Genomic DNA, 24,827 nt, shown 5'->3' with positions numbered 1-24,827 from the left:
CGCCATGTCAAGTCACTAAGAATAGTTATTATCCATGGTATATTGGCCATATACTACACAGCCCACGCCTTATTAATTAAATCATGTGGCGTGCCATATATTGAAACGTAGGGTTAGTGATATTAACATTGATCTGAATTCTGATATCTTCATCCACCTTACCTATTTCAGCAACGACTGTTGAAGCAATAGGTAGGAACTGCACTAACTTGGGGCGAAAAACCGATCTTGCTTTATGAAAACGTGCGATAAAATTATTATTACAGGCGTAAGCTAGTTAATTGAAGGACCATTGCATTTAGTGTTGTAGGCTATTACCTGGTTAGTTTCTCTTACGAATTGGTTGCCTAGGATTAGACGATGTAATTGCGAAGCGTTCGCATACGTGTACAAGAGAAACACGAACCGGCTTTACGGTGGCCGTTATTCATGTGGACGTTTGTTTTAATATAATTATATATTGTTGACCTTACTAACCAGTCATATTAGCAGGATAGATGTCTGATCCATTTCTCTCGCAACCCATGTTGTTGATATAGAAGTGAAGTGTTTTACCTGGTAAAATAATTGAAAAAAATATTTTGCTAAAATGTATTACACAATAAAAAAAGTGGTAACTTTATTTTAAATACAATCAATAAAACGTCACATGGAAGGGAGGAACGATATTATTTAGCGATGTGGTTTCCAAACGGAAGTTTCAACTTGTGCACATTGTCCAGCAACGCTTGATCGTTCGGTCGGTTGTCAGTGATATAGCCCAATGCTGTAACTAAATTGTTTAGAAACAGATTAGTTATATTACGTGTATGACTCGTGCTTTGGCGTACTCTAGTCACTTTAAACAGGGTTGTACGGCAAAGATTTGGAAAACGGTGTAACTGGAGCAGTGGCTTAGCTGCCAAGTTAACAAAAAACCGTCGGCTCTATTTGTGTAGAATATCAGTCACATACTGTAAAAAGTTACCTTCTGGGTTAAACATGGACAACCACGAACAGTCACCACCCACTGAAGGAAGCGTCGACCGGTCTACGCTAGTGTCAGAGGATGGAACGAACATTAAGTCAGTTTTGTGCCAACGTTGTGGATCGAAGGTGCTGTGCCCAGGCATGGCGGTGTTCGCAGAGAAGGAGGTATGGTTCATGTCTTTAGCCCAGCTTCCACATCCAGAATTACACCATAATCATTCTGGATTCCCGCTCTAATTGTATAAATTAGTCACCGAGGTAATTATGCCACGAAACATTTTAAGTTTTCTCAATCGGTAGGGGGTTCTCGTATCATGGACGTGGTTTGCATTGCCAAGCACTGCCTAAACAAATTATTGCATACATCATTGATGCTGCTACACCTCGAAAAGCAAACATGGATTTGTCAGTGTTTGCATATAAGTGGGCATGCCGTTGTAGTCTTGGACAAGCATACCCAATTCAACTCAATGAGTGCCTGATAGTCTGTTGACAAGTTCAATCAGCTCTGCTTGGCTGGGGCTATGTGGAAAATATGTGCTGTTGGGGGTAGAGGACTGGAATTGGAAACCACTTCACAAACAGGTGGGTGCTTTATTGCAAGACCCAGCATAGGAATCTTTGTTTACTTTTTTGGATGGGGTGTTACAAAGGCTTAGATTAGGAAAAGGGTGCAAAATATCAATTTGTCTTGACATCCCAGTGAGCATGGTTGGATCACTAATCAGGATGTGGAAGCTGCCCCAAGGCACTGCCAAGAAAAGGCTATCCCTCAAAACACTGAAACAAGGAGAATTGTGAGAGAAGCCTCAGAGGCCAACAGTCACTTTGAAGGAGCTGCTGTTTAGTTGTAGGGAGTGGAGTAATCATATCAAGAGCTCTGCAAAATAACTGCCCTGTATATAACTCTGAAAGCATGACCCATCTGCAATGTAGGAAAAGGTTATTGGTTAGATGAGACTAAGGTTGCACTGTATGTTTTTGTCAAAAAGGTCTACATATGGAGCAATCCTAACACTCAGTGCCTTACACACCATCCCTACAGTGAAGCATGTTGGTGGCAGCATTATGCTATGAGGATGTTTCTCATCAGCAGGGACTGGATATCTTAGTACAATTGAAGGAAGAATGGATGGAGGAAAATAGTGAATAACTGCTACAGTCTACAGAAACCTAAAGCTTTGAAGGAAATTCACCTTTCATCAGGACAATGATACCAAGCAAAATTGGAGTGGCCATAACATGCCAGGGAGTGGAATTTTACTTGTGTTTATTGTATAGACTAATTGTAATGACGAATCATGTTTTGCCTTTTTTCCTCAATATTTACCAGCTGTTCCTGCCCTCAATGCGGAAGAAGACCACTATCACCCAATCAGAGGGATCCGTGGATGGGGATACACTAACTGCCCACTGGTTAGTCGATGACATGTACACCTTTGAAAATGTGGGCTTCACTAAGGACGTGGGAAGAATCAAGTACCTCATTTGTGCGGACTGTGAGATTGGACCCATTGGCTGGCACTGCCTAGATGACATAAAGAGCTTTTATGTTGCACTGGAAAGAGTCAATCACGCCTAATGTGGCCTTGACAAAATGTTAGAAACTGAAGGACAAGACAGACCAACGCATACGTCAGCCGTCCACAGTAGATTACCTGCCGGGTGTCGATTGACAGTGGTGATTCGACTGAGGTCCCAACGATTTAGCCACTGTTCATGGGTGACAAACATGGGTCTGTCTTGTGCTTAACTGTCCTCTTTTCATTCCCCTCTCTGGCTGGTGCTAGGATCCAGTTCCTCAGCTCAACAAGGCCGAGTGGTCATTCGAATAATTTGTTCTTTACTCATCAACAATGGTATTGGTGTGGTTCTCTGAAACAGGTCTTATAAAATAATTTTTTAATACGAGACTGCAACTAACCCGTGTACTGCTGTTAACGTTTTGGTCTGAGGTTAACTTTGCAGCATCTGGAATTACTTTCTGCTTCTGAAATATTTTCAGACTTTCTGATTCTACTAACTCTCTTGTTGCAGATGGTATTATAAAGAAATGTGGATTTCTACTGTTTGAATGGTTGGTGTGTGTAGTGGCTTGGCACACCATTCTATGCTGACTTATGGGAGTGATGGTCAGTGTGCTGTATGTATTTGTTGCTGATTAACTCTAAGAGACCATGTTTCGTCTTTTCATGTACAACAGTCTTTGACTACTTCTCTGCCACCGTGGTTGGCCCGGCTGGTGTCAACTAACTCCAGCGGCCCCATTAACTCTGTACAGTACTTGCTCGCCATGGAATATTCCGGAATGTGCTCCATTACATCTGTGTTACGGACTTAATTACCCTTGCTCTATTGTTAATGTATTGTTTTCCTTCTTTCTCTGCAACCACACACGTTCTTAACTCTGAAAAATAAAATCTGTCAAACCGTTCTGAGCTTTTCGTTCCCTGGATACTGTTTGTTCAGCCAAATGTTACGGCCAAACATTTATCTACCACGGAGAATGGATCTGAGGACCTCCAAGAAAATGTCTATATTAATCTCAGGAATCAATAGGTTAACATGCCAGTTGCTTTGATACTATGATTAGTTATGGTTGATCCAGTCACTGATTTCTACTGATTTTTTGAATAGGGTATGTACAGTTGAATTTTTGTCTTCCACCAAAAACAGGAAACGTGCATTAATAATATAGCATAAAGAGCAGGGTTGCCCAACACCTGGAGATCTACTGTCCTGTAGGTCTTCTTTCCAATCCAGTTATGACTAACCTGATTTAGCTTCCGATTTAGGTAATTATTATAATCTGGTTTGCTAAATTAGGGTCTGAGAGAACCTACAGGAAGATAGATCTCTAAGAACCGGGTTGGGCAGGCCTGATGTAGGGCCGTTTGATTCCAAAAAACAGTAACAGAAGAACGTTGTCTGGAAGTAGATTGAGAATCCAGGATCTCAAAATAATAGAATAAAAATGTTTATAATACAGCAATGTTGACCTGAGAAGAGCTCTAATCATCTAATTAACTCCCTGAGCCATCAGTACACACAACCACATTAATGGGGAAGACTGCTGACTTGACAGTTGTCCAGAAGATACTCATTGACACCCTCCACGTGGAGGGTAAGCCACAGAAGGTCATTGCGGAAAGGGCTGGCTGTTTGCAGAGTGCTGTATCAAAGCATATTCATGGAAAGTTGACTGGAAGGGAAAAGTGTGGTAGGAAAAGGTGCACAAGTAACAGGGATGACTGCAGCCTTGAGAGGAATGTCAAGCAAAGCCGATACAGGAACTTGGGGGAGCATCACAAGGAGTGGACTGAGGCTGGAGTCAGCATCAAGCGTCATCACTCACAGACATGTCCAGGAAATGGGCTACAAGTGTTGCATTCGTAGTGTCAAGCCACTCCTGACCCAGAGACAACGTCAGAAGTGTCTTACCTGGGCAAAGCAGAAAATGAACTGGATCGTTGCTCAGTGGTCCAAAGTGCTCTTTTCGGATGGAAATCAACATCCCAGAGTCTGGAGGAAGAGTGGAGAGGCACAGAATCCAAGTTGCTTGAAGTCCAGTGTGAAGTTTCCACAGTCTGTAATGATTTGGGGTGCCTTGTCATCAGCTGGTGTTGTTCCACTGTGTTTTATCAAGTCAATGCAGCCGTCTACCAGGAGATTTGAGCACTGCTTGCTTCCATCTGCTGACATGCTTTATGGAGATGCTGATTTCCTTTTCCAGCAGGACTTGGCACCTGCCCACTGTGCTAAAACGACTGGTAACTGGTTTGTTGCCTATGTTATGACTGTGCTTGACTGGCCAGCCAACTCGCCTGACCTAAACCCCATAGAGAATCTATTGGGTATTGTCAAAAGGAAAATGAGATTACACCAGACCCAACAACATAGAAGAGCCGAAGGCCACTATCAAAGCTACCTGGGCTTCCATAACAACTCAACAGTGCCACAGGCTGATTGCCTCCATGCCACACCACATTGATGCAGTAATTCGTGCAAAAGGAGCCCTGACCAAGTAGTGAGTCCATAAATGTACATACTCAAGTCGACGTTTCTGTATTATAGATTTTTAGTCAGATACTGCCTTTTTGATAACCATGAGCTTATAAGATGTAATCATCAAGATTGAAACAAAAAAGGCTTCAAATGTTTCACTTTATGTGTAATGAATCTAGAACATAGGAAGGTGTAACTTTTTGATTTGAATTACGGGAAAAAAATGAACTTCTCCACAATATTTTTTTAGATGCACCTGTATGTGCAGATTAGTTAGTTCATTTATCTATGAAACATTTCATTTTTAACCATGGGTCATTTATCATGGATGAATTATAACTGATTTACAAATAATAATGAGTTGTTATTTATCCGTGCAAGGTGATATGTTGATCAGTTAATCCAGTTTTATTTTTATTCTCTTGAACATGGTTACAGTCTTTGACTGGACTGCAGTTGACAATTCCTGGGCTTCTATTACATGGCTGTTGTAAACGTCATGCTGTTGACATCGGTTTACATGTATTCTTAAGTCTGAAATGATTATACCCATAATGCAATACACTTTGAATTGCGATGACCAACGTTTGTTAACGTCTTGACAAAAACAATCTGCTCGAACGCGCCCATTGGTAAAGTCTGTTGCCCCTGTCTCCGCACCGCTCCGCACCCTCCTCCCACCAGAATCTAAGGGACGCCCAATCACCGAGCCCATAGAGTCCATTTAAAAAATAAGTCCCGGTTCACCACGAGGCTTTAGTATGAATGCGCTCATCCGTTTCACTATCACTAGAAGGCATAACTCAGAAAGGTAAAAGAAAGAAAAAAAATCATTGTTTTTATGCATTAGTTACAGTATATAAAGGACAACTATTATAATTTTTACTCATACGGCTGTGAACAATTGTAAATTACAAGCGATAGTATTGGTTATATTTTGGATCATGTTGAAGTATCATCACTTAACATTTTTCTAATTTATGTCAGTATCGTTTTTTGTTGCTATAAGTGCATTCTGGTGCTTTGACAATGCCTTATTTTTCATATCTAGCCTCGATTTACCTATGCATGGAGTTCATTTGTGCGAAAAAAATGTAGTCTGGCATTGTTATTCGTGTATGGGGTCTCTACTTTGTGAAGCGGATGCAGGTGTTTGTCCCCGGACCAGATAATGCGAGAGCGACCTCAATGAGTGATTGGCGATGTTCTTAATTGACATAGTTAAAGGGAGCAGTAGTCTTCAAAGGACAGAGCTTTCATTTAACTTTTAATAAAAATATTTAGAATTGTAATTCTCCGATATTTAGAACGAAGATGCAACGATGACCCAGCCTCGGCCCAACGAGTTCATTGCTCCACCGGAGTGTCCTGTTTTTGAGCCCAGTTGGGAGGAATTTGCCGACCCATTTGCGTATATCAACAAAATACGGCCTATTGCAGAGAAAACGGGTATCTGCAAGGTCCGACCACCTAAGGTGAGTTTCTTTAATAAAGGAATTATTTCAACCTCCTGCTGAAACATTTTGTAACTGTTACTGATGACGTTTTTGGTCGTTTAGTTATCTTTTTAGACAGATTTTCAACATGGCGGATTACGGCTTGAGTTGAATTGCCTGCTTCTATGCGAGCGTAGGCTACGTGTGTTTTTGAGTGCCTCTATGTATATTGTATGTACACGCACGCAGTTATGTGTGGATAGACTTGCGATAAAGTTACAATAAAGTATAGCCGGTGTTACGCAGGAAACGTTCCATCCAAGTATAATGTAACTTTAGAAGCTATTGGTCAACTTGACTGTTAAAAAGGTTGGAAGATTGGTTGTCTTGTCTCTTGTGGAATTGTTAATTGTAAAATGACACGGAAATGAGACATTTTCCCCATTGTACTAAAGTGCCTTCCCGTATGTAACCAATTATGTTTTCTGATGAAAAATTGAAGATTATTTGTAATATAACCTTCCATATTGCGTTTTACATTTAGTTTGCGTTGACATCCCAATGTTTTGATACTGGATTGGCGTGTGACAGCTACGTGCATCACGACAAACTCTTTATGGAGAGCGATTCGTTGTAAATGACAACAGATTAGCTGTTGATGAATCTGAATTGTCGACTCCAGTGAATCACATTTCATACACTGTTAAAGATCGGGGAGAATGGATCATGGTTCTATTGGGCTGCACTTGCGACATTTCTTTGCTTTGAGCTCATTACTTATTGGACCATGTTAGGTAATAGAGCGCCCTTATATTATCTAGTTAAAATCTCCACAAGAGCATTAGGGACAGCTTATTGTGCAGACCGAAAGAAGATTGTGTAGTTGCCTTTTGCCTACACAACCAAGATTATTTTATCTTAACTGGGAGTGATGGTGATTCAGAGGCCTGTATGTTGTTGTAGGCCTGTCTTTCAGCTTGGTAATGTCCTCCATGTTGTCTTTGTGGTTGTGGGTGTGGGCAGGACTGTGTGCAAACCAATTGACTGTTAGAATGGAATTATTGCCATGCTTTGCAATAATACATCTGCACAATTTTCCATAGTATACTTGATGGTGTTAGATTAAACATAGTAATTTGGATGATGCTTCAAATTAGTAGTTATTTTCCCAGGTAACAATGTTTCTGTTAACCTAATGGTGGTTTCATACCTTGATTATAGAAAACATTTTGAGTTGAAAAACGTACACAACCGGAATATGGACCTCCCCGCTATTCCACTGGTTTACTCATCTCCAGACACAGCTGACTAAATTTGCTTCTCTTAGAGATTACTAATGCAGTAACAAAATAGGCTAATAAAATGCTATGAAACAGTGATTACTTGAATCTGAACTGTTTACGAAACTACCAAGGCAACCTGTTCACCATAAAACATATTTTATTTTAGAAGCATAGTGTTTAGTCCTTGCCCCAATTGTTGTGGATTACATATTCTTCTCCCTAGTGAAACCGTTTTTTCTAGCTACCCCCGTAGTTGAGTTGTTACTGGCTTTTCCTTATCTGCCCTGTCTGCCATGCCCTTGGCACTGAGAGTCAACCACTTTCTCAAAAACCCCAATTTTACCTTTGATAAACTTTCCATTTACTCTCTTAAACAGTAGTTTAGCTGTCAGAATGTTTTGTTTTTCACACAATGGATTCAAAACTTGCTTTAACTTTGTGCCTACGGTAGGCAGTCTGAGGGCTGAATTTGTCTAGCCATTCAGATGATAGTAGTTTGTATAGAATGGGAGTGGTTATAGGCAATGGTCCGTTCTGTCGTAGTGCCTACTGTACAAAGAAGCCACATTTCAATCAGCCCATCTGCATGCTCTTACTGCAGTGCATGGCCCAGAGTCAAAGGGTCGTCATCACCCAGGTCCAGGTTTTCCCATCTGCTTTTTTTTCCACAATTGGAGGGCGCTTAGACTAGCTGATTCGCCTTTCAGGCTGAATGACAGTTTTCCCTTTGGGGGGTGTTGGTTTTAATGATAGACTCTTCTACCTTTTATGAAAGTGTTTTGTATTTGTCACTGGGCCTCAGTTTGCAGAATTGCTGTGTGATGGAGGCAACGCTTGTTTAGGCTATTTAAAATGCTTGTTTCTCATTGTTCCTGAGTTATCGTGCACATTGAAACAAGTCTGCTGACGCTGAGAAGCCTTACAAGGTCACAAGTGATCTACTCTCAAAGATAAGGTATCTGTAGTGACCTTGATGTTCTATCTCCACCACAGTGAATTTCCTGTTTTAAGTCAGTCTTTATGTGAACCATCCGTTTTACAGGAAGTGAATGGAAAAGAGATGGCGACTCTGAGGCCTGATATCAAAGGGGAAAAAGGAAAACATTCCTCCTTTGTTTGCATTAAGTACTTTATTGCTGCTGCTCATCCAGTGCTGACATAAGTGATGCACCGTGAAAGTAACTATGGTTACACCTGTAGGTCTGTTTGTAAATGAGAGAATTTTAGCATGCCTGTCTAATATTTGCATTAGGTTAATCAGCATATCACCTGAGTAGCTATTTAATTTCCATTTAAAAAAATTTAAGCCATCAAGGAGACCTTTTAATTATTGGTGTGATACTAATGGTAATGTTTTTGGAACTCTGGGTTGATTGCTTTTATTCCTAGTATGGAGCTTGAGCTATGAGAAGTGTTGACTTGTGAATCAGTCTGACAAGATGGTGTTTGCTCCTACAGGAATGGCAGCCACCATTTGCTTGCGACGTTGACAGGCTGCACTTCACTCCCAGGATCCAGAGACTTAATGAACTGGAGGTATGTTCATTTACCTCTCCAACTGGTTCATCCATACAGTGGTAATGCTGTCGTATCAGGTTACACTATGAGCAACTAGATGTACTCTACATAATCATCATTCTTAAATGAATGAATATTTACAATGAGATGTTCCACAAAGTGAATTTGGTGGATTTGTTCAATGGTATGTATTCTTAGGTGAATCAGAGTACTTTATTTAATCCAATGAGTGGCATTGTCAGTAGAGCAGGGGCTTCAACAGGGTTCTAAACACCAACAGCAGGGTATCTATTGATGTCTGTTCTCCCTGCCCTCTAAACTTGCTTTGTAGAGAGAGCTGATGGTATCAGGTCAAAGGTCACTGGTACCCCTTTAAGGCAGTAAGCTAGTTTAAATGTCAATGTCAGCAATTAAAATGAGACATTTTTGGGAAGCTTCTCTGAAAATAGTTTACCTAGTTACCAATTACTTCACGCTGATAATTTCAGCTTCATTTACTAAAGTTACCTAATTGTTATAGAAAATAAATGACAAGAAAAAATAAATGACCTAGATATGTCGTAGTTCACTTCCCCCATAACTGAAAGTAGCATGGCAGGGTTTCATTATTATATAAACAATGGTAATAGTAAATAAAGGGCATGCATGTCACCATTTTCTATATTATTTAAACATTTCATTTGGTTTTCTTATGTAATTGTGGTATTATTTCATTTTGGCAATGAGTAAAATGTACCTTGACTTCCTGTGTTTATCTTGATACTGTGTAGGCTCAAACCAGAGTCAAGCTCAACTTCCTTGATCAAATCGCAAAATTTTGGGAGCTGCAAGGGTGCACCTTGAAGATCCCTCATGTCGAACGAAAGATTCTGGACCTGTACCAACTCAACAAGGTATGGAACAACTTCTGGCTCATGCTGAATTTAGGCATCTTTTTTTGTTTGTGTTTTGGCGGTTGTCCAGGAGGCTTTGGTGTCAAACACTTATGGGGCTGCTATATTGTTCTTATTGTGCCATGTTTACAAATTGTAATGAACCCCAATCTCAGTGAAAGTAATTGATTGGCGTCTTCCTTCCTGTCCCAGTTGGTGAACGATGAGGGGGGATTTGAAGCCGTTTGCAGAGAGAGACGCTGGTCTAAGATAGCCCTGAAGATGGGCTTTGCTCCAGGGAAAGCCATTGGCTCTCATCTGCGCTCCCACTACGAGAGGATCCTCTACCCTTACAACCTGTTCCAGACCGGAGCCAACCTTCTGGTGCGTGGGATGAGTCCCTCTCTCCATGCCGCCCTCCTCATGTCTCTTCTGCATTGTCTCCCACACTTTCTCCTGTATTTCTCAGTCCGCACTGTCCTTAGTAATCTTCCCTATCAACCGGATTTTCTCTTGTCCTTGCCACTTTCTGATCAGTAGCTTGGTCATTTCCTCCAAGCAGATGCTTTGCTCTGGAATGTTTACTATCCTTCTTGAGGCCTGAGGTGTTATGCGTTGCCAATGGTGTGGACATGCTGTTAGCAAAATGACGAGTTTATTAAAAAAAAATAACAACAATGTGTCCCATATTTTGCTGTCGAGATACAATCTATTTAATACTACTTGCCTAGATGGAAGCCAGGTCAGTGCTATAAATGGGTCAACTGTATAAGTAATTGCTCATTTTGACAGTAGTTCTGTGTTAAAATGACTTGTTCCTCCCCTCTGTCTCTGTATTTAGAGCGTTACCCTATATTAAGCTAATTATTAACTGTCTGTTGAGGTGAACTGGCACTCACGGCCTCTTCTGCACTACCCTGGAATTTTGACGTTTTGCCAGAGATTGACAATAATTAAGAACTTACTGGGTCTTAACTGCTGTAGCTCTGGTTTTCCCCCATGTATGATAGTTGTAGAATCCTTGTAGTTGTAGAAAACCGAGTTATAGGCTTGTTTGGGCCTCTGACGTTTTGTTTAATCTAGTCACTTCATGTTTGTATTTGAAGTTGTTTTTCTCATGCAGCTTCTTCGATTGAACATCGAGGCCCTGCTTGGGTTTTGTGGTTAGAAGCAGTTCTTCTCTGCAGTGCTACGGGCCTCCCAGTCAGCCTCTGGCCTTGACCTCCACCACTCCCCTTTTCCCCTTTCAACCACTCTCCCTGTGTAGCATGTTAATGAGAGGCCTAGCTGCTGCCCTAGCACTGATACCCCAGAGAGCTGAGTGTCAGTATCCCCAACCCCCACCTCCCTCCACAGTGTTGCTGCCTGTCCTCTTTGTCATGTGAGCGAGTCAACAGAAAGACCAGATACCACGTGCTGATCTGGCTAGTGATTTATTATCAAGCCATGGTATTCAAGAACCCCATTACAATTTCTATTTTCTCCCCCGAAGGCAACAATGGAAATAATTGGAATGGAACCTCCATGAGATCTTTAAAGGCCTATTTGGACAGAATAGAAACACAGGAACAAGGAATGCTTAAAACGTGTTGTTGACGTAGTCTCGTCTGTTGACTGGAATAAGACAGTCATTTTATAATTGTTTATAGTAATATCTGTACATGTCCTGTGTGGGTCAGGCTTAAGACAACAACACACCTGTCACCACATGGCCCTGCCTCTGTTTAGGTTTCTGGTTTGGTATATTAGTAAAAGCTTGCAAACTTTCATCACTTTTCATATTTTCATCTGTAAAAATCTCTGCTATTATGTGGACTCTGTTCTAGTTGCCCATTCATTCCCTATGGTCTCTTTTACAGAAGCCCACGCTAACCAATGACACCAAGGATACAGACTACATCCCCCATGACCTGCCTCAGCGCCAGTCTGTCCAACCTGTGGAGACCTGCAGCATTGCTCGCAGAGCCAAGCGCATGAGAGCTGAGGTGAGCCTCTTCCAAAGTCATAAGGCTATCCCACAGTCATTTCCAGGGCCCAACGTGACGATTAAGTCTATGAATAAATTAACAAAATCCAAATGACACTGCATGAATGTCTAAATGCCCTGTTCTTTTTTTATGGAGATGTCTCTGCATTTTTTGTTATGCAATAAGTCCTAAACTCTTAAGCGGAGGTGTGGTATATTGCAGAGTGCCTGGACACAGTGCTTAGCAGTGATATCTTTTTTAATATACCATGATCCCAGATATTCCTTATTGCTGCTGTAAACCAGTTACCAATGCAATATGGGCGCTAAACTGATTTGTCTTACCCCTGGTGTACAGTGTCATACCACTGTAATCATCATTCAGGATTTGAAACACCTGGTTTATAGCCATGCATTTTCCCACTAGAGAAGTATACATAATTTGGCATCCTTTTATTTGTATACATTTTTTTTCCAATGTAGTTTTGTCCCCTCACTGTCATTGTTCTATCATCTTTTAATGCAGCTACTTGGTCAGTCATAGAAATGATCAAAGCTTAAATTGGCCAGTGTTATCGCTTCCTAATGACGTTGAATGGATAGGCAGGCTTAATTCTAACATCCTTGGGGGTAGGCAGTGTTTTATAGAGTTTAATCTAGCTAATGATTAGCCCATTGTGATATGCAGATGGACAACTTGATTTCATTATTCAGCCTTTTCATGCTGTAGCAGTTGGGCTACAAGTGATATAACTATTTGAAATGCTCACCTGCCTAACCATTTTATTTGGCTCATGTCTAGTAGAGGAAATGTATATTCTAGTTGGCATTCTGTTTATACATGGAGCCGGAAGAACTTCAGACCCTGACATGCGTCACAGCTTATTCCACTCCAGTACATACGGAGTAAGACGTCTTAACCTTAGTAGGGGCGAGAATCTGCCTGCCAAGTGTCCCACGTTACCTGATAAGGTGGTGTGCAGCGACTGACGTTCTCGCCTGTTTGTGCTCTAAAAATTATCTCTAATGCAAGTCTGGCAATAAGTCTTATTCATCTCATTAAAACCATTGTAGTGTAAACGTGTTATCATAGTCAATCTTCCCTATGAGCTCTAGAAAAGGTGTCCATTTGTGAATTTCCTGTTGTAACCCACATTGCTAAGCCCCCCCGTCTCCCTCTGACATGCAGAAAGGCTGTATAAAGACTGAGGCTGTGGACTGTGAGAACCGACCCAACCTGAGACGGAGAATGGGTTCCTATGTTGCCAAGCCAGAGCCGCACCCTGGTAAACACACACCTTTCTTCTAGTTATGTCTCGGGCAACGTACAACTGCTGGATTTCATTAACAAATTGAGGTTTTAGTATTTTCCAGTTTGCACGGTTTGTGGTGGTTCGAGTACATACTGTATATTCTAGCCTTGTAACATTTTGATGATAAATGTGTTTCAGTGGAAGTGATACCTGTTCAGGTGAAACAGGAACCTACTGAGCATGAGGAACAAATAAGTGACAAAGAGAATCTTCTTTCTAAGAAAAAGGACCCCACAGTGAGTAAAGTATGTTTTTATTGGGATGAGTTTCAGCTAATCAGTACTAATTGGCTCCTATTGAGTTTATGACCATACTGGATAGCGTTTCAGGTCTTGCCCGAAGTAAACTGCGAATGGTGTTGGTGACTGCAGCGGTTTGTGCTTCATAGTGTAATAAGGCTGGTGTGGCGCTGCTCTTTCTCAGGTGGATCAGTACATGTGTCTGGTGTGTGGCAGTGGGAGCGAAGAGGACCGCTTGCTGCTTTGTGACGGCTGTGATGACAGCTACCACACCTTTTGTCTGATTCCACCGCTCCACGATGTCCCCAAAGGAGACTGGAGGTGCCCCAAGTGCCTGGCTCAGGTGACAGACCGGCTCCCCCAGCCCCAATTACCTTACTGTAAACAACCCCTGGCAACAGGGGCTGCTGGCTGCGGAGGCATCAACAAGGGTCAGGTCAATTCAGGAAGTACCTTTGAATTCTCCTCAGATTTTTTGGGAGTTTGGTTAACTTTTTGAATTGACGACATACTAGGGGTGGGTATTGGCAATACGTTATGATGTATTGAATCGTATCACGATACACATGTTACGATTCAATACGTCACGATTCATCACGATATTACAACGCAATCACAGTACTTACTGAAGTGCTAACGAAAACCTCAAATAATATTAGGCTATATACTTGAAAGGACAGTCTTTAGCTAATCCCCATTTGCAGCCCCTAATAAAGAATCACTCAATTTGAAGTGACTTAGAACTTGTAAATTTTACCCTTTAGACCCCAATACAATTCTAGAGTGCCGCTGTTGATTACTAAAAGTTCTCAAAATAAATCATTTTCTCACACATTTCAAACAGACCTGGCACAAAAACCAAAACCAAAGTACAAGTTAACTTTGATTTAAAGAGCATGTATTCTTTTTTTAATTTGACAACACATTAATGTAACTTGGAATAATAAAACGTTTCTCCTATTAACAATCAATAGAAAGAACGAACATCGCAGTTTGCATAAAACAATATTGCGACAAGATTGAGCCAGCAGTCAAATGAGGTCTGTACAGTTAATATGATCATAATAAAGTAAACACAAGGGGAATCTCAAGACAAGTTTTTATAAATGATAAGGGGAAGTATGTGGCCTACATCTTTTGTCAGATGCAGGACATCATCGCGATCAAGTGACAACGTCATCAGCGAAGTGCAACATTACTGCTTCTTGGCTAGCTAGTGAGAGTAAGAGCTTGCTGCTGCACAAGCGAAACATTTGCGGGAAGACAACTTTTATTTTAGTCTGACAGATGTATCAAACTGGACAATGAGTGGTCTAGTTAGCAATGGCATTTTCCATATTTGAATGAAATCTGGAGAAACGCGAGATAACAACCAAGTTAAACGGCTACATGGCTACTGTCACGCTTTCCATTACGAGACAGCGAGCAACCAAATTTGAGCTCCACAGCTGATGTGTTTGTCTATCAAGTTATCACTACAGTGTTGCTATTGTTATCAAAGATATTACCAACATTTCACAGCATAAAGTATCTTCATCAGTACTTATCTCTCATTGTCTTCCCTAAAGGAGTGCGGCAAACCCCAGGTAGCCTTTGGCTTCGAGCAGGCTAGCAGGGAATACTCCCTCCGTGGGTTTGGAGACATGGCTGACTCTTTCAAGTCAGACTATTTCAACATGCCAGTTCATGTAAGTTTGTTGATGTACGGTCAACGTTGTGTTCATTAGGGTATGGAACTACTTTTATTTTTTTTTGTGGTATATAGTTATAAAGTTATTTTCTGCTCAAGCTTAATAAAAGTTTAGATGTAGCTCAGCTAGTGAAATAAGTTAAAGTAATGGTTTTGATGTGTCTGTCAGATGGTTCCCACAGAGCTGGTGGAGAAGGAGTTCTGGCGGCTGGTCAGCACTATCGAAGAGGATGTGACTGTGGAGTACGGCGCAGACATTGCCTCCAAGGAGTTTGGGAGTGGCTTCCCAATCAGAGGCGGTCGATTCCAGGTCTCCCCTGAGGATGAGGTACACACTGTTCTCCTTGGCTTTGGAACAGTTCTGGAGTTGCCCTTACCACACCTTTAAAGAGAAGAGAAATGCTTCATGTCATGTAGCATGAATGAGAATTGACTACTTTTTTCAGTTCGTTCTATAGCTTAAGATCCCCCTTACTTGTTGGGTTTATTTAAGGTGATACTATGGGAGATTGGACACCAGCCCATATCAGACTGTCATCCTGAATTGAGAAAAGCTTTAACTGATACCTGACCAAACTATCTTACCCTTAGGATTACTTGAGCTGTGGCTGGAACCTGAACAATATGCCTGTGATGGACTCCTCTGTGCTGACTCACGTTACGGCTGACATCTGTGGGATGAAGTTACCCTGGCTTTATGTGGGCATGTGCTTCTCCTCCTTCTGCTGGCACATCGAAGACCACTGGAGCTACTCCATCAACTACCTACACTGGTACATATTGCTCACGGTCAAACAAGTCATGCCAGGGGCCCAGGAGTCTTTCTTGAATTTGTGATTAGACCAAGAACATCCCCTGGGTATTAGCACTGAACAGCACTAAGCAAATGGCTCAACGCATTAGTATTGGAGTTCATTGGTTGACGTGAAGTTCACAAGAATACACCTTAATCTTCAGCGCTAACGGGAAATAGTGCATGATAATTTGGCTTGTCTGTTCTCAGGGGAGAGCCCAAGACATGGTACGGGGCTCCGGGTTCTGCTGCAGAGAAGCTGGAGTGTGTGATGAGGAAACTGGCGCCGGAGCTGTTTGAGTCGCAACCTGACCTCCTGCATCAGCTGGTCACTATCATGAACCCCAACACACTGATGAATCATGGCGTTCCGGTAAGAGTCATCCATACACACACATGCACCCAGCGTGTACTGTAGTAGCGGCCTAACCTTGACTTTACACCCCCTCTTCTCTAGATCTATCGCACCAATCAGTGTGCTGGTGAGTTTGTCATCACCTTCCCCAGGGCCTACCACAGCGGCTTCAACCAGGGATTTAACTTTGCTGAGGCTGTCAACTTCTGTACCATGGACTGGGTAAGATGCCTTAAATTCCCACATCGGTAGCCTAAAGAAGCAGAGTGAGCCGAAATCCTCTTGCCTATAGTGTATAATATGAAACCGGTTTGAGGAGTTGATGATTTCTTTGGTCATCTGGATACAGTGGGGCAAAAAAGTATTTAGTCAGCCACCAATTGTGCAAGTTCTCCCACTTAAAAAGATCAGAGGCCTGTAATTTTCATCATGGGTACACTTCAACTTTGAGAGACAAAATGAGAAAATAAAATCTAGAAAATCACATTGTAGGATTTTTTTATGAATTTATTGGCGAATTATGGTGGAAAAAAAGTATTTGGTCAATAACAAAAGTTAATCTAAATACTTTGTTATATACCCTTTGTTGGCAATGACAGAGGTCAAATGTTTTCTGTAAGTCTTCACGAGGTTTTCGCACACTGTTGCTGGTATTTTGGCCCATTCCTCCATGCAGATCTCCTCTAGAGCAGTGATGTTTTGGGGCTGTCGCTGGGCAACACAGACTTTCAACTCCCTCCAAAGATTTTCTATGGGGTTGAGATCTGGTGACTGGCTAGGCCACTCCAGGACCTTGAAAAGCTTCTTAAGAAACCACTCCGTTGCCTGGGCGGTGTGTTGGGGATCATTGTCATGCTGAAAGACCCAGCCACGTTTCATCTTCAATGCCCTTGCTGATGGAAGGAGGTTTTCACTCAATTTCATGATCCATGGCCCCATTCTTTCCTTTACACGGATCAGTCGTCCTTGTCCCTTTGCAGAAAATCAGCCCCAAAGCATGATGTTTCCACCCCCATGCTTCACAGTAGGTATGGTGTTCTTTGGATGCAACTCCGCATTTGTTCTCCTCCAAACACGATGAGTTGAGTGTGACTGTTTGAGGTTGTGGACAGGTGTCTTTCATACTGATAAGTTCAAACCGGTGCCATTAATACAGGTAACGAGTGGAGGACAGAGGAGCATTTTAAAGAAGCTGTTACAGGTCTGTGAGAGCCAGGAATCTTGCTTGTTTGTAGGTGACCAAATACTTATTGTACAGAGGAATTTACCAATAAATTCATTAAATGTCATTTTCTGGATACATTTTTTCTCGTTTTGTCTCAGTTGAAGTGTACCTATGATGAAAATTACAGGCCTTATCTTTTTAAGTGGGAGAACTTGCACAATTGGTGGCTGACTAAATACTTTTTCGCCCCACTGTAACTGCTAAAATGTCACTCACCTTTAGCCTGGCCCATTTCCATCTGAACACATCTACATAGATCCTCCCCAACTAACTGGGGCAGGGTTACTGTCTTAATTTCCCTGAATGAAACGACTATGCTTTGAGTTAAAGACCAGTGAAATCATACTTGCGTTGACTTTAGTCATCTGTTTTTTTTATGGCTAATTCAATATTAATTGTAATAATATTCAGATGGAGCTATTATGTCAAGCTAACTAATTAGGTAATAGTTGTGTACCTCCTCTGGTACCAACACAGCATTGACATCTGATTCAGCTAATTCAAACAAGTCTGTCAACCTTCTAGCTCTCAAGTATTATAATACTGATTTAAAACCAGTGGTTTGAAGTTGCGCTTTCTGGGTCTGAACTTGTCTTTTCCACATTTGTGAACTCTCTTCAGAGTTGTTGCTCTCTGGTTTGTATTTGAAACCAAGCTGCAAGAGTAAATGTTTACTAGAGGCAGTGGCCTGGACTTCCGGACCACTAAATGCTACTCTTATAAGTCAAATCTTCCCCCTCTGTCATCTCAGATGCCCATGGGCCGCATGTGTGTGGACCACTATCGGCAGCTAAACCGATACTGTGTGTTCTCCCATGATGAGATGGTCTGCAAAATGGCCTCCACGGCCGACACCATGGATGTGGCCCTAGCGTCAGCTGTACAGCAAGACCTGAATGCCATGGTCCAGGAGGAAGACGAGCTGAGAGCCAAAGTCAACAAGATGGTAAGATGTCATTAACCAGTACATTCTTGAAGTGTGTGTGTGTGTGTGGTCGCGTGCACTCTTCAAATGTGCCTTCACTCGTCCACAGGTAAAATAATCTAATTAGATATTATGGTGAATCTATAGGCCAGATGTGTCTGTGTTCTGCTACTAATGTGAGTGTGTACCCTGTGTGTCCCCAGGGCGTTCAGCAGTCCCAGCAGGTGGAGTACGACCTGCTGCCAGACGAGGAGCGCCAGTGTTCAAAGTGCAGGACCACCTGCTACCTGTCTGCCCTCACCTGTCCCTGCAGCCCCGGCCAGCTGGTGTGTCTGCACCACGCCCAGGACCTCTGCTGCTGCCCCCCCAGCAACCTCACGCTCAAGTAAGGCACATGCCATGCACAAAAACCTGTTTTAGGAAAGAAATTCTACTTGCAATAAGGGTACACAAGTGAGCATCCTTTACCGCCTGGGGGAAGAAAAGACATGTCACCCGGCTAGAAAATAAATGGATGTGACCGCTATTCCTTACCCAGGATGGCCGTGTTCAGATGCCTGGCGGGCTGGTGTTTACCTGGCTGTGTGTTTTGCTCCAGCTATAGGTTCACTATGGCGGAGCTCTACCCCATGAAGGAGGCTGTCACTCTGCGTGCTGAGTCCTACACAGACTGGGTCTCCCGTGTCACTAACATACTGGAAGACAGAAACAAGAAAAGCAGTGAGTAGGAGGCCTCGTTGGAGTTAAAGTCGGTCATTAGTCAGAGGGCAGAAAGACATGGCTTATTTGCATAACCCTAGGAGGTCAGGATCTTCCCAAATGTTACGTGCTTTGTGTCAACCTGATATATTGCCTTTTAATGGAGTTGTGCTCATGATTATTCTCTACCCTTTTTCTAATCGCATGCTCGCTTGATCCTTGGACAATGAGTCGTTTAATGCTTTGTTGATGCTGTCTGAAGCGTTGTTTGTCGATCTACGTTCAGGCTTGGAGGAACTGCGCTCCCTAGTGGAGAAGGCTGAGGTGAAGCGGTTCCCTCAGGGTGACCTCCTGCTGCGACTCCGTGCCGTGACCCTGGATGCGGAGAAGTGTGCTGTGGTGGCCCAGCAGCTTCTCAATGGCAAGAGGCAGACCAGGTACAGACGGACTCTCACTAGGACTTGTAATGTTCAAGTCAGGGGTGACTGATTCCTAAAGCGTTTGCACATCCTAAGCTTGTGTGCTCTGTAGGTTAGCCTCTGATGTTAGCTTGTGTCAACAGATATCGTTCAGGTGGAGGGAAGTCCCAGAGCCAGAACCTGCTAACAGTGGAGGAGCTCAGAACGTTCGTCAGGCAGCTGCAGAACCTACCCTGCAGCATCCGCCAGGCCCCGTTACTCCAGGTACCCTTAACGGACCACCACCCTTGGCTACTGTCAGAGACACGCCTGACCCCATTCGCCCACTGCCGTCGGTCTTTCACCACCGGGAGAGTGCCGAACTACAGTTGGTTGTATTTCCTCCTAGGACCTTCTTACCCGCGTGGATGACTTCCAGCAGCGCAGTGAGAGGCTCCTCCTCGACGAGGCTCCCAGCCCGGCCGATCTGCAGTGCCTGCTGGACGCCAGCCTCGGCCTGGACGTGGAGCTGCCCCAGCTGTCCGTGCTCCGGGAGAGGCTGGAGCAGGCGCGCTGGCTAGAGGGGGTGCAGGGGGCCAGCGACCGACCCCACAGCCTCTGTCTTGACACCATGCGGAGGCTGATAGACCAAGGGGTGGGCTTGGCCCCTCACGCCTCAGTGGAGAGGGCCATGGCACGCCTACAGGAGCTGCTCACTGTGTCGGAGCACTGGGAGGAGCGGGCGCTCAGCCTGATGGAGGCCAGGTGAGACTGGTCCAGGAGGCAGTAGAGCCCCCTTAGAGAACTATGGCTGAATATACAGGGTCGACGGGTTCTATCCTCACAAGAAACCGTTCTGTGGTTGTGTATTTTCCCTGCCCTTGTGATGTGCCTGCAGACCCACAGTTGTTGTAGCAGAGGAAGTCTTAATGTCCTAATGTATTTCCAAACTGAAATAATGGATAATGATAACTGTAAAGCTGTAGGCAGTGTTTTCATTAGGAAGTTGCTGAGTGACAATAAGATTAATGAAATTGAATGATATCTGTATAACTAAATTAAGCAAAATGACATGGTAAATGCTGACAGTACCTAGTGAAAAGATGCTTGGTGTTCAGCCAACATGGTGAAAAGTGCGATGCTTGCATTCTGATTTGAAAGCTGCTTCCTGGTGGATTAACTGGATCAGTAGGTTGGGACCATGCTCTGCTGGCTCATGCCTCGGTTTAGACTAGTTCCATAGCTGCGCCACACTGCCATTAGGGTTAACTGTGGCAGTTGGCTTTGAGACATGTTGGACCATACTTTTTTAAATTTTATTATATTGATTGACTACACTTCAGTCAACTTACAGAAACATGGTGTACAGAACATTCCACTGTCCATAAACAACATTGCATTAAGGAGTTCTTCTGTTGGTTTGTTAAAGCAAACTCTTAACAGTGCCTATGTTACCACTGAATCCATATGGACTAATATTGTTTCACCTGCTTTTGGGATGACCTAAAACGCTGTTTACAGAACTTGACATTAATAAAGGCAATATTGCCCATTTTGGGGCTTTCATTTTCTCTAGGCCCCATCACTGTGTGGAGACCCTTGAGGCAGCTCTGCAAGAGGTGGAAAGTATCCCAGCCTATTTGCCCAACTGTCTTCTGCTGAAGGACACAGTGGACCAGGCTAAAGACTGGCTTCAGGAAGCTGACGCCCTGCAGGTATGAGGATCCTGGCTGCATCCCGTATGGCACACTTAGCTGTACTTCTAAAGATGTTTGTTTTGTGGAATAGTTTTTATATTTTGACTGATGTGTGGAGCGACAGGAGAGCGAAAGCGGGAGCTGGTTGATGTGACTCTGACCCTGGTGAATGGTGTTCTGTGCGTATCAGGTGGCATAAGGACATTTACACAGGGGCTCTGTTGACTGCATAGGGAATATAGCCTTAACATTCTAGCTTGAACCCATATGGAATCTCTGAGCACTTAATTAGTTGACCTAAAGTAATATGGGCAAGAACCAGAATTTTAATGGTATGGTACTTTTTAATTTTGAATGTAATCTGAATGTAATTTCTATAATTAGCTGACAAGTCGGATTCCTGTCCTGGATACCTTGACTGACCTGGTGTCCCGGGCCAAGATCATTCCTGTCTGGCTTGACCCTCTGGCTCGCCTGGAGGCCCTGATCTCTGACGTGCAGGCCTGGAAGGAGAGTGCTGCCAAGACCTTTCTAATGAAGAACTCCCCTTACTCTCTATTGGAGGTACATTATGGACAACCGTCTTATGCCACAGCCCACAATCGGACACCTTAAGAGTTACCTCGGCTGGGCTGACCTCACATGTTTTCAGACCTGTTCTTTCAATTTGAAACACCCTGCTGCATCTGCATTTCATGCTATTTAATGTAAGCTCTTAACTGCTGTTTAAATATCAGAAGAAACCAAGTAAACTGGGTACCATTTAGGAATCAACCTTGTAATCACTGTTAATGTAACGTCCATCGGATAGTTGGGTTTGACTGATTGCCCTCTGTGTTAAGGTGCTGTGCCCCCTGTGTGACGCTGGGACGGGGTCTCACAAGTCAAAGTTCAAAAGGACCAAGGATGTGGCCCAGTGCGGCTGGAGAAATGGGGCCCGGCTGGACTGCCTGGGTGACGTGGAGAGGGCCCTCTCAGAGAGCAAAGACTCTTCCTCAGCCGTATGTTCTGCCTCCCCCCGTGTGTCTGTGTGTCGCTGAACGCCTAAGCAGGCCATGTAACTGGTTCACCTTGATAAACTTAACACCTAGCCATGAATGTGTTGAACGTTTGCGTTTATCTGTGGTCTTCAACTGTCCTAAGAGACCCACTTACATGAGCTCCTAACGATATCCAGATGCGTGATTGGTTCCATCCGTGGCTTCATCAGTTATTGTAACTCTGTACTACAGCAGTGTAGGTCACGGCTTGGTTGGGATGTATGCTGACGTAATGAGGATTGTGTGCTCATGCCAACCTACGCCGGTTCCTCTCTAGATGGCCACTCTGGCTGAGGTGCGCCACAAGGAGCTGGAGAGCCTGATGACCATCCGGGCCTACAATGAGTCCAGGCTGCTGCCGACCGGCGACGCCGGGGCGTTTCGAGTGTCCGGCGCCATGCTGCAGTGTGAGCTCTGCCGTGACTGCTTCCACCGCGGCTGCCTCACCCACCAGGACCCCCTGCCCAACCAGGCCTGGCTGTGCCCCCAGTGCCGGCGCTCTGAGAAGCCCCCCCTGGACCGGGTGCTCCCCCTGCTGGCCTCCCTGCAGCGGATCCGGGTGCGGCTGCCTGAAGGGGACGCCCTGCGCTTTCTGATCGAGAGGACAGTCCGCTGGCAGCACCGCGTGCAGCAGGCCTCCTCTGAGGGGGTGCTGGGGGAGACGTCACACCAGCGCTGGGGCGCCTCCAGTCCTTCCTGGTCTCTGGGTCCTCAAACGAACGGCGTGTCGTTTTACATGGAGCATCGGAGCATTCCTCTCCAGGGTATGTTTGGAGCTAGGGGCAAATAATCGGACACCTAAAGCTAGTATCCCAAACCCTCGCATTAGAATTTCGGTCAGTTTCTGTTGAAACAAGTCATGTGGAATTAATTCAAAATTGCAATGGGCTGTGGTGTTTGTTGGCATTTTCAGGACTGAGCCCTGAGCTGGAGGAGCTGATGGTGGAGGGCCTCCTACTGCAGGTGACCCTTCCTGAGACCCAGTGGCTGTACAGGTCCCTCGTCAGCAGACTGGCCCCACGCCCCCATCCCCAGCACTCAGACAGCCCCTCGCCACAGCACAGCGCGGAACAGGACCAACACCAGCACAACACTCAGGGAGGGAGCCCCCCTCACAACCAGGTAACATCAGTCTACTTCTATTAATCACATTTTACATAGCAGGTCAACCACTCAATGTGGTTGAGGGGTGAGTTTTCTGTGTGTCAAAAATGACATTCAAACGAAAACATGACTTTTCCCCACCTGTGAAGGATTCTGTGAACAGCAAGAGGACCAAGCGGCATGTGGAGGAGAGCTCTGAGCGAAAGGAGAAAGCCAAGAAGCCCCGCAAAAAGAAACCCAAGATGAACAAGGAGAGGAGCCAGGAAGTCAAAGGGATGTCGTCACCCACCTCCACTCACACGGACCTGTTCCCATCGGACTCGGACGAAGACTTCACCCTGTGTGCTGCCCCATGGTGCCGGGAGCCAGAAGGGAAACAGGTCAGTGTCACACCCAGGTTCAACAGGACTATATGAAGACGAGTCTAATGTCTCAGAACACCTTTAGGCACTATTCCGCAAGGGACCCATTTCTGTCTTTTGTTATGATTGGGAGTAAATGTTGATTTCTATGAAGTCTGCCATCAAAAAAACGATTGTACGATCATAATTTAATTTAGACTGTCTACTCCATTAAGACACATTGACTATCCGTTCTATTTATTAAGATTAGAAATGATCTACGACCCACATGATTACACAACTCATGTCCAATTCCTGTGGCCCTTCCTCAGGTGAATTGGGTCCAGTGTGATGGAAACTGCCAGCAGTGGTTCCACCAGATCTGTGTGGGCGTGTCTGCGGCGCAGGCTGAGAAAGAGGACTACATCTGTATCAGCTGCACACAGCCGGACCACAACAGGGAGTAAAAGGACCAACTGCTCTGTTCAAAGTCACAGCTCTGGGTGCATTACCACCCAGTGAACTCCTCCCTTCCTCACCACCCAGTGAACTCCTCCCTTCCTCCTTCGCTGTGCTCTCTCCCCACCGCCGCCTCATGGACCTTCCTGATCTTGCTCTTCTTGGTGACAACGTTGCTACTTTCTCCTTCCCAGACCTGCTTTTCAAAGCTATTGAGACTTTTTCCATCGCTGTTTTATTCTAGTGGCTGGCTTTACAGCCAAGTAACTTCATCTTTCCAATCAACAACAACAACGTGATGCAGTTTGTGCTGTGAGGTTCCAGCTGTCAATGGAGGCGAATGTGGAGGAAACGGGACGTTTCACTTGACTGACTTTACTTGCATGTAATGACAACAACGCAGGGATTTTTTTTCATCCAAAAGAAGTCAATTGGACAACATTTTTGGAACCCAGTTTTTGTACATGCATCTGAACAATCTGAACCTCTTTTCTTCTTGT

The 24,827-nt window shown here is 44.0% G+C and overlaps 2 protein-coding genes across 3 annotated transcripts; both read left to right on the top strand.

The window, feature by feature from the left end:
* Positions 1-98: 98 nt before the first annotated feature.
* Positions 99-3,407, top strand: rabif (RAB interacting factor). Of its 2 annotated transcripts, XM_034287322.1 has the most exons (3): positions 99-1,134; positions 2,303-2,385; positions 3,173-3,407. In XM_034287322.1, the coding sequence occupies exons 1-3, from the start codon at positions 982-984 to the stop codon at positions 3,177-3,179; spliced, it is 243 nt and encodes an 80-aa protein (XP_034143213.1). In that variant the 5' UTR covers positions 99-981; the 3' UTR covers positions 3,180-3,407. The 2 variants fall into 2 exon arrangements, with proteins under 2 accessions (XP_034143213.1, XP_010879434.1); XM_010881132.4 differs by having other exon boundaries at positions 461-1,134; positions 2,303-3,407.
* Positions 3,408-5,693: 2,286 nt separating this feature from the next.
* Positions 5,694-24,585, top strand: kdm5ba (lysine (K)-specific demethylase 5Ba). Its single transcript, XM_010881134.3, has 27 exons — positions 5,694-5,785; positions 6,282-6,449; positions 9,152-9,229; positions 9,982-10,104; positions 10,297-10,467; positions 11,943-12,068; positions 13,239-13,335; positions 13,501-13,598; positions 13,786-13,944; positions 15,170-15,289; positions 15,461-15,619; positions 15,883-16,064; positions 16,295-16,457; positions 16,542-16,661; positions 18,416-18,610; positions 18,793-18,974; positions 19,188-19,309; positions 19,575-19,725; positions 19,851-19,971; positions 20,096-20,451; positions 21,263-21,401; positions 21,768-21,947; positions 22,226-22,384; positions 22,701-23,187; positions 23,337-23,545; positions 23,677-23,907; positions 24,201-24,585. Exons 2-27 carry the CDS (start codon positions 6,297-6,299, stop codon positions 24,333-24,335), a joined length of 4,416 nt encoding a protein of 1,471 aa, XP_010879436.2. The 5' UTR covers positions 5,694-5,785; positions 6,282-6,296; the 3' UTR covers positions 24,336-24,585.
* The last annotated feature ends 242 nt before the right edge of the window (positions 24,586-24,827 follow it).

This window comes from Esox lucius, chromosome 17, assembly GCF_011004845.1.
Source record: "Esox lucius isolate fEsoLuc1 chromosome 17, fEsoLuc1.pri, whole genome shotgun sequence".
Classification (NCBI taxonomy): domain Eukaryota; kingdom Metazoa; phylum Chordata; class Actinopteri; order Esociformes; family Esocidae; genus Esox; species Esox lucius.
This window is presented reverse-complemented; position numbering and strand designations above follow the sequence as displayed.

Bases quoted from the DNA above. Each gene is read 5' to 3' on its own strand.
- rabif (XM_010881132.4), top strand. From the start codon at position 982: ATGGACAACCACGAACAGTCACCACCCACTGAAGGAAGCGTCGACCGG. The intron at 1,135-2,302 runs GTATGGTTCATG...AATATTTACCAG, and splicing joins CGGTGTTCGCAGAGAAGGAG to CTGTTCCTGCCCTCAATGCG.
- kdm5ba (XM_010881134.3), top strand. From the start codon at position 6,297: ATGACCCAGCCTCGGCCCAACGAGTTCATTGCTCCACCGGAGTGTCCT. The intron at 9,230-9,981 runs GTATGTTCATTT...GATACTGTGTAG, and splicing joins AGAGACTTAATGAACTGGAG to GCTCAAACCAGAGTCAAGCT. The intron at 13,336-13,500 runs GTAAACACACAC...AATGTGTTTCAG, and splicing joins CAAGCCAGAGCCGCACCCTG to TGGAAGTGATACCTGTTCAG.